The sequence below is a fragment of the Natrix helvetica genome, assembly GCF_964273705.1.
Source record: "Natrix helvetica genome assembly, chromosome: 7".
Lineage (NCBI taxonomy): Eukaryota > Metazoa > Chordata > Lepidosauria > Squamata > Natricidae > Natrix > Natrix helvetica.
The window spans coordinates 18565762-18581977 of NC_138558.1; the positions used below are offsets into that span (position 1 = coordinate 18565762).

The window sequence follows — 16216 nt, forward strand, 5'->3', positions numbered from 1 at the left end:
AGATGGGCAATCTAGGATGCAGACTTTTAAAACTTTGAAATGTTTTAAAATGAATGGTTTAAGAGTCTGTTTGAATTAGTCAAGATAGCCAATGATAAGAGTAACAACTGCAGAAAAGAGGCAGGTACAGGAAAGATATTTGATGAAGCTGGTGTTGTGGCTCGCCAGTGGCCAGCGGAGCTGGTTGACAGACTCAGACAGTGAGGAGGTTAGGGAGGAACATGCACAGAGCTGCCAGGAGAACAGAACAGTTAAGGAACAAGGGTCGACTCAGGAGTAAAGCCACAGGGGGATGGTGAATGTCCCCTCCCATAGGGAATAAAGAGGAGCAAAAGTAGAGTGGAGTTTGCAGGAGACAATTAGTTCAATTCATTAGGGTGAAGATCTGTTCCTGACTTCTTGCCAAGTATTGTCTGTTACAGAGTGGCATTTGAAAGATATCGGCCTGGCAACTCTCCAAGCCTGATAAAGGTCTGTATCTGTGAAATCTCTTGAAAGACTGTTGGCTGGGACTTAGCTGAAGAGGAATTCACTTTAAACTAAATAAAAGGGGTTTTATTGGGATGAGGAGTCGGCTTCATGCTTTGGGGAAGCCTAGGTCAGACCAGCTGAAGGAACAAAGTGCACTAATTCTTTCTCTTGATTTGACTTTATTTGATAGGAGTTAGATGTTCCTTATGATCAGCTAAACAAATCTAAATTCCTTGTTCTGCTCATGTAAATTATACAAAAAGGTTATAACATAACATTTATAACATAACATAAAAAGATACATAACATTCTTGCAGAGTCTGTAACAACTGCATGCTGTTAAAAATGGGGTGTGTGTGTGAATTGCGGTGATCACAATAGTGCTTGTAAGAAAGCTTCTTGAAGGGAAAAAGAAGGAGGAAGGTACAAGAAGCCTGTTTCATTAAAGTTCTTTGCTCATCATCATATCAATGGACCATTGATATTAATAGGCCATCGCCACCAGTGAAAAATCGTTGTTTGTAAGAAAACTTTGCATATTTAGTACCCCGTAGTATAATTACTAGGTGGAATAATAAATAATTAGATACATTCGCAATCAGCTAGTCATGCTGATATGTACGGCTTCTTGTTACATGTGAACATTAAGGCGTTAAACAAACCATTGCTTAGCTCAAGATTATAATCTAGCTGTAGTTTGCCTTTGATTAATCTAATAATAATGCATGCAGGGTGGCAAATTACATATTACTTTTAATGTACAATATTTAGCGAACTTTGTTTGGGGAACCCATGGGAGATGAAGTAGGCTGGTGCTTTATTCTGCAAGCAGAAAAGACCCCTTCATTTGCTTCAATGGGGGCTTTTGGTTTCTTATTCAGGAAAAAAAGTCCCAGCATGCTACGCATTAAAGGCAGTGTTTATTTTGTCTCTAGGCAGAATTGCACTCTGTGATGAAAAGAATAGCCTCTCTTTAGTTAACCACTTGTCTTGAAGAATACCACGTCCACCCTGGCGCCCCCCTCCCCAAGGTCAAACACAACCCTGATTCGGCCCGCAATGAAATCGAGTTTGACACCCCTGATATACAGAGTCTAAAACGGCCTTGTTATTTAAAGTATCACCTTTCTCCCATGGTTTTGTCTATCCTATAAGATCTGATAAGAGTTTGCATGCTACAGGTCCCATATCTGGGTGTCAGAGATGACATGCTTCAGTATTTGCCTTTTGAAACAGAATACTCCAAGACAGCTGAACAGTTCAAACCCTAATTTCTTTCCGAAATGACTCTTTCCCCTGACATTGGACTAAGGAATGTTGTGAGCTCATTACATGGTGGTTTTCACGTTACAGAATTTGTTTTTTTCTCCATTTTCTCTTGCCTTTAGTTTTGATTGTTATTGATTTTTACATTTGTAAGCTGCACGTTTCTCAGAGTTATTCTAAGTGGCTAGCTTGCAAATATCATTAACGAGTAAAATAAATACAATTTTATTCAAGTGCTTTCCAGGGAAGTACACAGAATCACCAAATGCAACTGCGTGCATGTTTTCAAATTCTATGTTTACTGTTGTTGATTCCCCAGTATTTTAGGTAAAGACACAGCTAATTAAGAAGAAAAAACTTAACAAAACTATAATAACATAATCATGATATTTCCTTTAAAAATCCACATGCACCTATATGTTCAAGCAGAAACTAACTCTTTTGCAATGAAATTTGGTATCTTTTCAATCTACATGATTGTTATCCTGATTTCCATCACAAACTAATGTGTGAAATAGATATAATAATACTAATATAACAACAACAACAATTTATTATTACAGTCTTAGATCAGCGACCAGAACAAATAAAAACACTCAGTAGAAATATATATATACACTTAAAACTTCTAGTATAAAATAATAAATAACAACTAAAATCTATAATTAAAATCCAGTGTCAATTATACATGGTCTGACTATAAGATAATTGCAATCCCTAAACTGTGTGGCCCATTGTAGGTTCAATGCTAAAAGTGAAGGGACTAAGCAATGCAAAGTGTTTACCACAATTGTTATATAACGTAACTATGGTGTAAAAGAAACTTGTTTGCAACGAATCCCCAGTGCTGCTGTGCAGAATCTAGCCACCTGCACTATAGTTATGGACTGTTCATCTTTAAGCAGCCAATAGAGATAGGTAGTGTTGGAACAGCCAGGATACTTAACAGTTATTGGCAGAATATGTTTTTTTCCTAATCTCCATATAAAAGGAACATGTACTATATATTTCATACTTCTCGGTCATTTTGCAATGTTGCTATTGTTATCCTCTGGGTCATCCTGCCCCAATATCTTACATACCGTACTTTTTGGACTATAAGACAAACCGGTGTATAAGACGCACCAAGATTTCAAAGAGGTAAGTAAGAAAAATAGTTTTTGTCCTCCGGGCCAAAAAACAAACAAACAAACAAAAAAAAAAAAAAACGGGCAGAAAACGGGCATTTTTTTTGCAAAAACTGGGACATTTTTGCCTTCCCCCAGCCCTTCTGAAGCCTTCAGAGTGCTGTTGGGGGCTGGGGGAAGGCAACCCCCCCATTTTTGTGAATTTTTGCAAAAATGGGATGTGGGAGCGGGGCTTTGCGAGGCCAAAAATGGCTGTATTCTGTATATAAGACGCACCAACATTTCCATGCTCTCTTAGGGGGGGAAAGGGTACGTCTTATACTCCGAAAAATATGGTATATATAAGATACTGGGCCAGGATGCAGGGGATAATAATTGCAGTAATAATTGCAATAATAAGAATTGCAGTATCAGAAAGGTTTATGTTTTCCATCATTTTTAAACTAAGGTACAGTGCAATGAGAAAAATGATAATGTGGACTTATGAATGAACACATGCAAAGCAACAGAGACACCTATTCACAATACAGCTAGTAATTTTTTTGGGGTCAGGTGCCAACTACAGTCAAGAAAAACAAGATAAAGAGGATATTTTGGTCCTCATAAAAACATCTCTCCTAGCTTAAATGCCAGGCTGAGTAAACCAATAGATGGAGGACTTTAGATGTCACGACCCAACACGAACGACTGACTGTACTAATTCTGTTGGAATTTTGAGGGACATCAGAAGGTCAATTCCTTCCATACTCAAACTAGCAGGAAGCTATAATCCAAACACACCGAAAAAGGGATTAGAAAAGCGCAGGGGATGACTTGTTTCTGCCAAGCTATGCCAAACCTTTTAAAGGTGAGTTTATTCCTCTGCTATGGAGAATTTCGTTTGAATTTCCAGCACAGAGTTATATGAATTATTTCTTTCTTCAAATATCAAGAGCAGCCTAGAGCTCTAGACTGGTTTCACTCTGTCTGTCCATCCCAAATGGCAATGTCAACAAAGCAGCATTAGGGTACTTCCACTTACTCTGCATACACAGCCCATCTGTGCAGTTCTTGGACTGCAAGACAAGGCCCTCACAGTCTCTGCCGCCGTTCCTGGGTGCTGGTGCGGTGCAGCCCCTCTTGCGCCAGTGGGTACATTCTGTTCCACAGGTAGACCATTTACTCCATGCTGTCCACCTCCCATCCACTGTCATGAGAAAATGGAAAAATGTAAAGGCAAAATATAAAGGCAAAATGAGGTGGGAGTGGAAGAAATAGAAAACACCCAGATTAAAAAAAAAAAGATTTTACATGAGACTCTATAAGGAGTCTGCTTACTGAAAATACAGATAATGAAAGTGACATTCTTTCCTTTCCCTTCCTTCCCCTTCGTTTTCTTTCCCTTCCTTTCCTTATTTTCTTTCCTCTCCTCTCCTCTCCCCCTCTTCGCAGTTCAACTCAACTCTAGTCAGATTATTTGTATATAAGTAGCAGCTCCATTTATTGGAATGCAATGTTGAAATCCTAGGATAAAATCTGCCTGTAGAGTCTATGTAAGATGAAATCCTTTTTATCCTACTGTCAATCACAGAGCTGCAAAAAAAAAAAAAAAAAAAAAAAACCCGTTAAGAATCACCTAGTCCAACTCTTTGCAATATGCAGTAAAACCAATAAACCACCCACCAGAGGTAGCTATAGAGCTTCTGTTTAAAACCCTTCATAAGTGGAGAACTATATTGGTTCAAACTTCTGTTTTTGGTCCTGGTGCACTTACTGAAAGAAACTTGAGTGAAAGATGTTTAGTTTTTGATATGTTTTCTCCTTAAACCATTCCTCTAGCATGCAGTAGAAGCAGAGATGCAGTAAATCGAAGAACTGATGCTGCCATTAGAAATGGGGCCACTAATAGATCAATATGAAATTTACGAATCCAAACTGTATATACACCTGTGTTTCTCAACCTCAGGAATGTTTAAGATATGTGAACTTCAATTTGGCTGCCTGAGAAATTCTGGGAGTTGAAGTCAACATATTGCTGAGGTTGAAAAACATGGCTATACATAATAACAATCAATAAATTGCCATGCAAATGTTTTAGTTCACTAAATGTGGGTAGGGATGGACATTCTATTTTCTTCAGTAACCTCAGGAAATGCTGTAAGCAAGCAAATTAGAAATGTCCTATTGTGTCAGTAAAGATTCTTTGAAATTCTACCTACTTCACATGAAGAAATCACGATAGAATGTCTGCAGTTAAATATCGTGTTCTAATCAAAATACCGCATTAAATCATACCAATGATCAGTATGGTGGGATATCATTTCTTAAAATAAAGAATTATACTTCTCCATTCTTGGTCAGCAATAGACATACTTAATTGCAGAAGCAATATTCCTTCCCATGTTCAAATCTATGTATCAACTTTTTAGGGGTTTCCTTAGCAAAATCAAGGATAATCCTGCATGTATGATGGTCAAAAAGAAATGATAGTACTGTAGTAATAGACAGGTATGAGTCCAACACACTGCAGTATGACCAATACAGAACTCACACTTGAAGAGATTATTTCAGATCTTAACGGAGTATTCTGTTTCAATGATCATATGGAGATGGAGATTCTAACCAATATATTAACAAGTTTCACAAAGTAAAAAATGCTGTCAGTTTGTTGAAACCCTACTTTGATTTTAAACTTATTGATTTATTCTCCACTGTCTGATCTGTGCAGGAAAAAAAATACTGACTATCTCAGCAACTCCAGTTGATTTTTGTCACCAAATAGCACTCTTTTCCTATAATGTATATTAATGTCTCCACTTTCTGAAGAAGCTTCTTGGATGACAAGTGAAGCAATTTCAAAGAAAAAAAAACCCCCAAGAAAGTCTAGTTGTCTTTTGGAAAAGTACTTTGGGACAACCATGACCTGGATAATTGAGAAAATCCATAGACACCTGCACCTTCTTGTCCAACTAGGATTTTGCAGGGTAATACACAATGAAAGAAGCTTTCATGGGAAATTCATGTATAAACAAGAGGGAAGAATAGTGTAGCTATAAGCAAAGAGAGATATGACACTGGGATTAAAAGAATAATTGGATGGAAGAGCTGTTTGCTTCTGCTTTTCCTCCAGCCACATCACGCCTGGTATGCCAACAAGTTGAATTGTGTTTGATGGTGCTTCTGTTTTCCTAAAACCCTTAATTAATTAAGAGAAAATAAGAGAGGAAGAAGATCTTCTCTTTAGGATTCCAGAAACCAGAGGTCATATTCTTGCTGACTCCACCTGGCTCATAGGTAAAAAGTTATCTAAAGTTGCTCTAAGAACATTCTGAAAAGTCCTACTTGAAGTGCATCCTTCAGAAGAAGCTTTAGATAGGTAGTCACTAGGCATTTGGATTTCTCAAATTTTGGCTCTGTGACCTCTTCTACCACACTGAATTTAAGGCAAGGTATTTGTAATGTTTACTTAATACATACATATTTAAAAAGCACCTTGAATTCTATGCAATAAAAGCTGTAAATTCTTTGTTCATTTGCTATATTGTAAAAAACTTAAATGTTTCGGTTTGACATTGGGCTGGCGAGATGCTATCTAGCCACCTATTACTCCTCTGATCTGATAAAGATACCTAAAAGAAATATATGCTTACTGAATTTCTATTAACATATTGATTTCTCAAAATATTCCCTACTAAAATAATAGTTTCAGACAGAATTCAACAGATCTGCAACAAATTCTTACAGAGAATAGACACAAATTTTGAAGTTGCTTTCACTATTATGTGCTTTTGTCCTTTAAAATCTATATTGTATTCCTTACTTTGATGTAATGTTGTATTGTTGAGAAGTATGCAGTAAAATGGAACCTTGAATTTGTAATGTTTTAAGGGAAAGTTTAATTGATGTCAAGTGCCATAGAAATACGTTTTCTTCCAATCATTATGTTAATACTATTTAGATCACTGTTGCCAAATAGATAAGGGAACGTAGCTGATGACAGAGAAAATGTTTTGTTGGTTTAAAGGGCAAATCAGGTTTTGAGCTAGAGAAATCAGACATGAGCTTTATTTGAACTTTTGTCCTTGGAAGGAACTAAAATAATTTTCTAATCCATCTAAAATGAATAAGTTAGATTTTACCCATCCTAGTGAATAAGATGGCAGCCAAAAACATTCTGAAACATATTCTTAAGAGACTGTGCATGGTTTTTGTTTTTAAGGTGAAAATTTTGTTATTTTACAACAAGGATAAAAACATGATAATTGTATGTATTTATTCATTCATGTGTTTATTACATTTATATGCCACCCATCTTCATAGTGGCTCTGGGCAGTTTATAATAAATACAATAATCCATCTCCTTCAGATAATATTTTTACCTTCAGTAAAAAAAAATCTTATCTTTGCCTTAATAAGTGCAAGCTTATTAATACATAAAATTGTGTTATTATTTAAATGCAGAGTTTTTAACAGATCCAAGGCCTATGGTCCCAAGGGTCTAAAACTTGACTCATTATGTAAGTGTTCGGAATAACAACTGCAACGAGAGGCAAACATTGCATAATGATAGTGCTAATTATTCATCTTATTTGTATCTGAATGGCATAACAGAGTTCACTTTAAAATTAAAACGAAGGAGTCATCGTTTTCATCCCCCACTACCACAAATGAAAAGAAAACAAGACGTATTCTAGATAATATCACATCGTAGTGATACAACATACCTGGACATAATGTGGTACAAGCTATTTTCTGCAAATTTTGGCCTTCACAGAAGGTTCCTCCATTGAGGGGTGCTGGGTTGGTACATGTTCTTGTACGCTTCTGAAAGCCTTTTCCACAACGGCTGTTACATACTGACCACTCTGTCCATGTTGACCATCCACCGTTGACTGAGAAGTAAGGAAAGTAGGAAATTGACTTAAATGAAGAACGGACAATTTATGAAGCCTACAGTCTTCTATGAATTAAACTTTGTGTGTGTGTGTGAAAAAGGGAAATTTATATATTTCTTTTATGCTTGCTTGGATTTCAAAAGCGGATCATAAAAGAAACAGTAATATCACAACAAAGCAGTGGTGAGTTGCAGGCAGTACGCCCCGGTACGGGTGTACCGGAGCCTGCCCGGAGCACCAGATACTGTTCTGGTACGGTGCTCCGGAGGGCCCACTTGCCTGCCCGAGCTCTTTACCGGTCTTTTAAGTCTTTGCTGCTTCTGCGCATGGTGCGTACAGTGCCTGTGCAATGCTCTGCTGAGCAGCTGGAGCATCGCGGAGGTGCTAAGACGCAAACGTGCACTATGCACGTGTGCGTGCATGCTGTGCGAGTCTATGTGGACGCTGCCGGGTTCCAACCATACTAGTTGGAATGGGATCCGGAACCCACCACTGCAACAAAGGTACTACCTCCGACCTTTAACGTGTAACCAAATGAGATGAAAATCTGGACAAAATTAGTTTCTGCAGGTTGAAAATTCAGTAATCTTTGGATCACTTAGGAAATAGATACCTCTTAGAAAAGCCTGCCCTATTTGGATAATCAGACAGAGCCTGCACAGGATCTTCACCTACCAAGAGTTGTCCTGAGTATTGTTGTGGCCCACCAGTGGCCAGCAGAGCTGGCAGCAGATTTCGACAGTGAGGAGGTCGGGGAAGAACATGGGCCAGTCCTGGAGTCTGGGGAAGGCTCTGATGAGGGCTCTGTGTCGGAGGCAGAGATGGGCCAAGGCCGTCTGACAGTTATCGGCTGCCTTCGGAGTCAGATATCAGTGAGGCAGACAAACAGCTGGAGCCTGTTCCCAGTGTGCGCATGCACAGAGTTGTCAGACAAAGGGAACAGCTAAAGAACAGGGGTCGACTTGGGAGTAAGGCCACAGGTGGATGATGAATGGCCCCTCCCAGAGGAAATAAAAGAGGAGCAAAAGGAGAGTGGAGTTTGCAGGAGACAATTAATTTGCTTAATTGGTTCGTCACTTCCGTGACTCCTTTCCAAGTTGTGCGGATATCTGCCTCTCAGTTCTCCAAACCAGATAAGGTCTGTGACTGTAAATCCTCCCTTGAAAGACTTTGCTGGATGTGACTGAGCAGAATTCACAGTAAATTAATAAATGGGGTTTTTGTCGGGACAAGGAGTTGCTTCATGCTCTTGGGAAGCCTAGGTCAGAACAAGTATCTTCTATTGAGGTTCTCCTCCTGGGGAAGGCTTATTCTTCAAATTATGTGGAAAGTTGTACATATTAGCTTTTGCCAAAGTCTTTCAAGATTGAATCCAGAAACATCAGTACAAAATTTAGTTTACTGATGTATTGCTTTCCATATTATTGCAGACATATACACAAACATAAACACACACATACACACACACACACACATGCAAACAAACATACACATTGTTTATAATCAAATTGGATAGAGGAGGTGTATACATTTCATAAGGGTTCTTCTTTATACCCATTAGTGTAGTGTGTCTTTCTAATAAGTTATCTGAAAAAAAAGAGTAGGAGGGGATAATCGTTTAAATAAACTATCCTCAAGATTAAAAATATATAGTATTTTTAAATGGGAGAAATTGAGAGAAATGGAAGGCCGATGTAGTTGGTTCAAATGATACAGCTAATGATGAGTTTCTGGAATGCTGGCAAGATAATACTGTGATCAATAATTCCTATATTGCTGAAGTTTTCAAATATTCTTCAGGGAGAGCTTCACCTAGTTCATATTACAACTATGTGAAGGATTGTTCTGAAAATAAGCCTCATGATGGGTAGATCAACTTTCTCTTGAATGGATAAAACCGGCATGCAGTTTGCCTGTAATGCCTACTCTCACTATACAATCTCACGACTTCTGAATAGGTTGAAGTAAAATAAATACATATTTTAATGTGAACCATTTAAAAAAATTGGATGACCTCCATACCAACTAAGTAATATACTAGTACTAACTTTAATAATAGAGAATCAAACATGTAAACTGCCAAGGAACCAGGCCCTGCTATATGAATCAAATCTTATTTATCATAAGTAATTAAGTGAGCTTAGGAAAAGGAAGTGCAGGCTCGTAGGAATTTCTCCAGCATGGACCACATCAAGAGGGGCATTGCTTGGCCAACTGGCAAGGTTATGGGCACTGATGTTGCTTCATTCACTTTTATTGACATGCCACTGGGACTCTAATTCAGAGTATATGCCATTTTCGAATCAAATATTGAAAATTATTGCATATTAGCAGGTGATTTCAGGTCTAAGGAAAAGATACATATAACCAATAAGAGCCTTTCCTTACTTCTCAAGTGAGATATGAAGTGACTCAGATAGTCACTTCATAATGGCCATTAAGACTGTTCAATTTCCACTGATATACCCCTTAGGAAGACCAGTAATAGATTCCCCCTTTTCTATGAAGCTTCCTTAAGTTTCAGGGTATTTTTACACCAGCTGATGAAGCTGAAAATTGAGTCATCCAAATTATACCGATAAATCGGAATTTGCTCTCTCTTGAATTCAATGTTGCAAGTGATTCTGAACAACTATATCAGCAAAGGTATATGATAAGTAGTCACATAAAATTTCTAAGATTTCCACCTTAATATTGTAGGGGACAATATAGGTTCTTCTCTACTCAAATAATTCCATGGACAGTATTGTATAGACACTAACCTATTATTTGCTCTTGCTATTACAGTATGGAGGAAGATAAAGAATACTCCCCAAAAGTCAATATGTGCTTTATTGACTATAGAAAGCCCTTGACATGTAGTTACCACGTCAAGCTATGGAATGCACTTAGGAAACTGACCGGTTAGGAAACAATAATCAGGCTGAACATAGTGAAACTGATTGTCTCCAGCTTGCGAAAGGAGTAAGACAAGGCTATATACACTCCCGTTATTTGTTTAACTTATAAATTGGATCAGAATTAGAGAAACATAATTTAAAAATTGGAGGAAAGAACATCAACATCCTGGCTTATGCTGGTAACACTATGCTGTTAGCTAAAAATACAAATAAACTGCAACCTCTAGTAAGGAATGTCAAGAGCCCACAGTGGAAAAATGGGACAAAGATTACTTTCAAAGAAAGCCAAAGTAATGACAGCAGGTACAACAATAGTCCTTAGAACTGACAATAAATATATTGAAGTGGTGGATGATTTCTGTGTTTTAGGATCAATTGTCAACACTAAAGGAATCAGCAATCAAGAACTACGTCACACATTAGCATTTGGTTTAGTAGCAATGAATCCTGAAAAATATATTCAGATCAATGATGGCTGAACCAGTCCAAACTGATAGTAGCTTGATGGCCTGGGTCATAGGGGCCACCATCTTGTTTTTGGCTTTGGTGCATGCCATCATCTTAATCTAGACAAGCCAGATTAGTGCAGGCAATAGTTTTACTTTTACTTTTCACTCGATGAAACCTGGCTTTTGAAGAAGCACAGAAAGAATATTTATGCTTTTGAACTTTGTTGTTCAAAAATGCTTGAGAATAAAGGGAATAACCAATCCCCCCCTTAAAAATAATGGATCATGGAACAAATCAACTCAAACAAACTTGCAAGGAAAAAATGACTAGGCTCACATGTCTATAAAATTGGAAAAGATGCAAGGAAAGAGAAGAGAAAAAAATAGTACAACCAGCAACAAAATAGACTCAATCACAGGGATGATGGGTTGAAGGACAACTTCTTGGATAAGAAGCAAAACATCTTCAAAGAAAAAGCAGAAAGCCCAGTTGCCTCTTGAGAAAAGTACCTTTGAGATGATCCTGGAGAAAAAAAATCTATCTACAACAACTAACTACTGACTTGATGGCACATCAGCTAATTAATATTTTGATGCTAAGGGCCATATGTAAACTTCTTAAATACTTAGAAACCAAAGAGAGTATGGTGTGTGTCAAAAGAAAGTTACCTAGTCAAATTTCTGTTTCACAGATTAATCTGCAATAATTTCTAAAATTTTATGAGTTCTCCTGGATCAATTACTATTTGATGATATTCCACTTTATAGATGGAATAACCTTTAAATGAAATTCAGTGTTTCACTTTTTGTGACAGTAACCCATTAAATTCTACGCATTAAACCAGTTTCATAAGTTTACAAATTGGAAAATAATATCTGCAATTTATCTGTGCAAGGATTACAGCTTCCCAAATCTATTACCCCCTGCATTTCATAGCATTTCCCTTCTGCATTTTTACATACAGACCAATTCCTCAGCTAAATACGCTCCAATTAATGTGGTTATCCAGCTGATTTAGCTTCTTTCAGCAGAGTGTTTTATTTCCATCTCAAGTGATATACGCAATAATATAATTCATACGTTTTGCACCAACTTAATGACTAAAAAATAGGAAAAATGCTATATTATTACAGAACGTATCTGACGAAGTTTTTATTCTTAAATTTAAAATGTCAAATATATCATTTTTTTAAAAAAAAAGATGTATAGTTTAGGACATATCACAAAACAACTTTATGTATCAAGCATTTGTCCAAAAGATAAAAAGACTTTGAGGCTCTTGAGATGACTCCTTATCATCACTGATGGTGGGGAAGAATGCTACTGCTGCTCTTGCTTTCTATAATTTTATCATTTGGAAGGGTTCCCAGGCTATTTACCTACCCTGTCCAAGGTAAAAAAAAAGGGGAGAAATTCTTTATAGGGAATTAATTGAAGCGAGGAAGCTAATAGTTACAGACTGCGAACCAGTTGTTAGACCTGTTGAATCACACCACTCTTGTAGAAAAATAAGTGCAAGAACCCAATGATGAAATTCTGTTCTCCTTTGAAAGAAATATTGAAAGCTATTCTTTATCACAAAATTGAATGAAAAGCGATGGAAAAATGTAGGAATAATTATTCTTTATGGCACTGCAACAGATAGAAAACTTTGGATGTTCTTTGTGAAAGTGAGAGTAGGTGCCATCAGGCAACAGTTATTTATTTCCTTTTTCCTACTTCTATCTCTCTCTTTTTCCCTCCTATTCTACCTATAACTCAACAGGAAGAATGCCACACTGATCTCAAAGGCTAAGAATTATATATGTTCTGGTTCTAATTGCAGGCAGATTGAAAACTGTAAGGCTGTATTATTCAAGTTGCCTTAGTTTTAAGCTTTTGATAAACAGTGATATTTGAAAGCATGGACAGGGAGGCTGGGCTAACATTCCAGTAAAATGAGGGGAACAAAACTCAGAAGTCTGTGGAGTTTCCCCCCCTCAAACCAACTTGTTTCAATTAACTACAAAATGAAAGACATTCTACTTTCATTATAAATTGCCTATATATTGTTTCTAGGCTTCAACTAAATATACAGAGCAGAATAAAGTAGAATTCAACTTTAAAAGTCCATCAGTTAAATTTCCCAGGCCTGCATGGATTAAATTTTGTTTATACATAGACTAAAATCTATAAATAACCCAAATATGTAACCTGATAACTCTCTTACCATAGACAATGACAGCAGCAGTGGTGCTCTTCCTTTTTGCCACAATATTTTTGGCAACACAAGTATAATTGGCTGTATCAGAGAGACGTGCCTGCTTTATGATCAAGTTGTGGTCAATAGTGATATAAAAATTTCGATCTTCAACAGGGTCTATCACCTCTTCGTTTTTCAGCCACTCAACCTGTTGAGAGATTCACAAATGTGATCAGATACAGCATTTTCATGTGAAGCACTCTGATAAGCTATGTTTTAATTACATGCATTTATATTTTTGACAGATTAATAATTATCTCAAATCAGTTTATAAGCTAAATATACAAAATAAGTAAATAAAAAACACCATTTAAATACAAATACAACCAGCAATTGTCAATAATCTTCTTCTAGGACAGCTGATCGGTCTTGATTGAGACCACAATTGAGCCCAATATTTTTTTACTGCTAAGCAATACAGTTGTTAAATAAGTTGTGTCCCATTTCACAACCTTTTTGCCACAGTTAGTAAGTGAATCGTTGCAGTCATTAAGTGAATCATGTGGTCCTTAAGCGAATCTGGCTTTCCACATTTGACTTGGCTTATCAGAAGCTAGCTGAGAAGATCACATGACCCTGGGATAGTGCAACTGACATAAATACATGCTAGTTGTCAAGTGCCCAAATAGTGATCATATAAACATGGAGATGCTACAAAAGTCATAACTGTAAAAAAAGGTCATCACTTTTTCCATTATTGTTGGAGTTTTGAATAGTCATTAAACAAATAGTTGCAAGTCAAGGACATAGGTTAAACATATTTCACCAAAATATAGTGGATACAGGAAAAATGTCCAGTTGAAAAGGTCTGTAAGGAGGTTGTTACCTTTACAATTCTTTTTATTTCAGGTATCCTTTTCAGAATTCATTGTGACAACTATCAGTGGTCAATAGCCCTAGGGACATGAGGAGGCCATGTATTGGAAAGGCAAATCTAGATTTCCTATCAAGAATTCTCAAATATATTTTGAATTATTTTTATCCTACTTTTCAATCGGGGTGCAGTGGCTCAGTGGTTAAAGATGCTGAGCTTATCAGCTGGAAAGCTGACAGCTGCAGGATGCAGTGAGCACCTTCAACTTGGCCCAGCTCTTGCCCACCTAACAGTTCGAAAGTGTGCAAATGTGAGTAGATCAATAGGCACCACTTCAATGAGAAGGTACAGCATTCTGTGAGCCTCAGCATACAGTCATGTTGGTCACACGACCACGGAAATGTCTTCAGACAATGCTGGCTTCCTCGGCTAAGAAACAGAGATGAGCATTATCTACCAGAGCCGGACACAACTGGACCGGGGAAACCTTTACATTTTACTTTACCTTCCAGTAATGTTCTTTGGAAGCTGAACAGTGAGTTTTTAAATTTAAAGAAAAACAGCATTTGGTGACCTCTTTATGGAAAGTGATTCTCTAGCCCTTCCAATTTTAAGAATGTTAACAACTATGGTTTTAGAGAACTCTGTGGAATCTATGTGGGTCATGATTTTTTGAAACAAATAATTTTTTCATTAATAACTTAGTAGGAACGTAGGTTAAACATATTTCACCAACAATAATGCATCCTGTGTTGACTTGAAATAAGATACTGTTGGCTGTAGATATGTGAATCAATGTGACTCTGTATGACTTGCGTATATACAATCACACCCTATATTCAAACAAATATTTGATGGTGGCTTTTTTTAAAGGCTTTCAAAAAGGCTGGAATGGTTAAAGACCTAAAAACATATTCCTCAAGTTATATAATATTCCATTCATTTCTATCATAAAGAATCACTGCAGTCTCTTGGAGCTGCCTGAGGTAAGCTAGTCTACATAAATTGGCTGAACATTCAGTAGCTTATTTGCTTTTGAACTGAGCTTGTTTTACAGCATGGGATGGATCAAAGGAGTGCCTTCATGTCACTAGATCACTGGAATTTATGCCCAGCACTTTAATCAAATAAAAAAAAAAAATCCTGCCCCTGGCCAATCCAATGGAATACAGAGAATTCTCACAACAAAGTAAGGCCTGGTTCGTCGAAACAAACATGCCTTTTACACTAAACAGTTTGAACATTTGCCCAAAGAGATCAAAAGCCAAGAAGTTTTTTTTTAAATCACAGAAATGATTGTGATCAATCATTCATCATAAACATACTTAGTGGTGGCACAGTGGTTAGAGTGCAGTACTGCAGGCTACTTCTGCTAATCACTGGCTGCCAGCAGTTTGGGAGATCGAATCTCACCAGGCTCAAGGTTGACTCGGCCTTCCATCCTTCCAAGGTCGGTAAAATGAGGAGTCAGATTGTTTGGGGGGGGGGGAGGAGGAGAATGGTTAATATGCTGACTCTGTAAACCGCTTAGAGAGGGCTGTGAAAGCACAGTGAAGCGGTATATAAGTCCAAGTGCTATTGCTATAAAACGTGACTCTTTTCCTAGAGGAATCATTGAAATTTTTTAATAACAATTTTATTAGTTTATAGTGTAGCTTACAAAGAAAATACAAAAGCATTTCCCCCATTTTTCTCTTCCCTTTTTCCTTCCCTATTTTTCCTATTATTTACAAACCACTGAAAATATGCTTAATAAAATCCATTCCACTTAAGATAGGATGCACGAATATTCTAACTGGATATTTCATTTTATCACCTAAAATAAAACTTGGTTGCAAGTATGAAACTATCTGTTCTCAGATCCATAAATTGATGTTCATCAACTTAATATTTTGCAATATAGAATTATTAATGATTCTATGCACTGCATAAATGAATTATTTCTAGTGGAAACTATTGAATTTAAAATAGTGTGAAATTACATTTATTTTTGGTGATAAAATACCACACGCAACCATGCATCAATGAATCTACAACCTTAGATTTTTCTTATTCTTGAAATTATAATTCAT

At 37.0% G+C, this 16216-nt stretch overlaps 1 protein-coding gene across 1 annotated transcript in view; it reads right to left on the reverse strand.

Annotated features, from left to right (window-relative positions):
- UNC5C (unc-5 netrin receptor C) overlaps window positions 1-16216 on the reverse strand; it is a 334341-nt gene that overhangs the window by 61074 nt on the left and 257051 nt on the right. Inside the window, exons 5-7 of the mRNA XM_081960098.1 lie at window positions 13298-13478; window positions 7568-7735; window positions 3886-4050 (exon numbers count right to left, since the gene is read on the reverse strand). Coding sequence (XP_081816224.1) covers window positions 3886-4050; window positions 7568-7735; window positions 13298-13478 — 514 coding nt within the window. The remainder of the gene's footprint in view (window positions 1-3885; window positions 4051-7567; window positions 7736-13297; window positions 13479-16216) is intronic.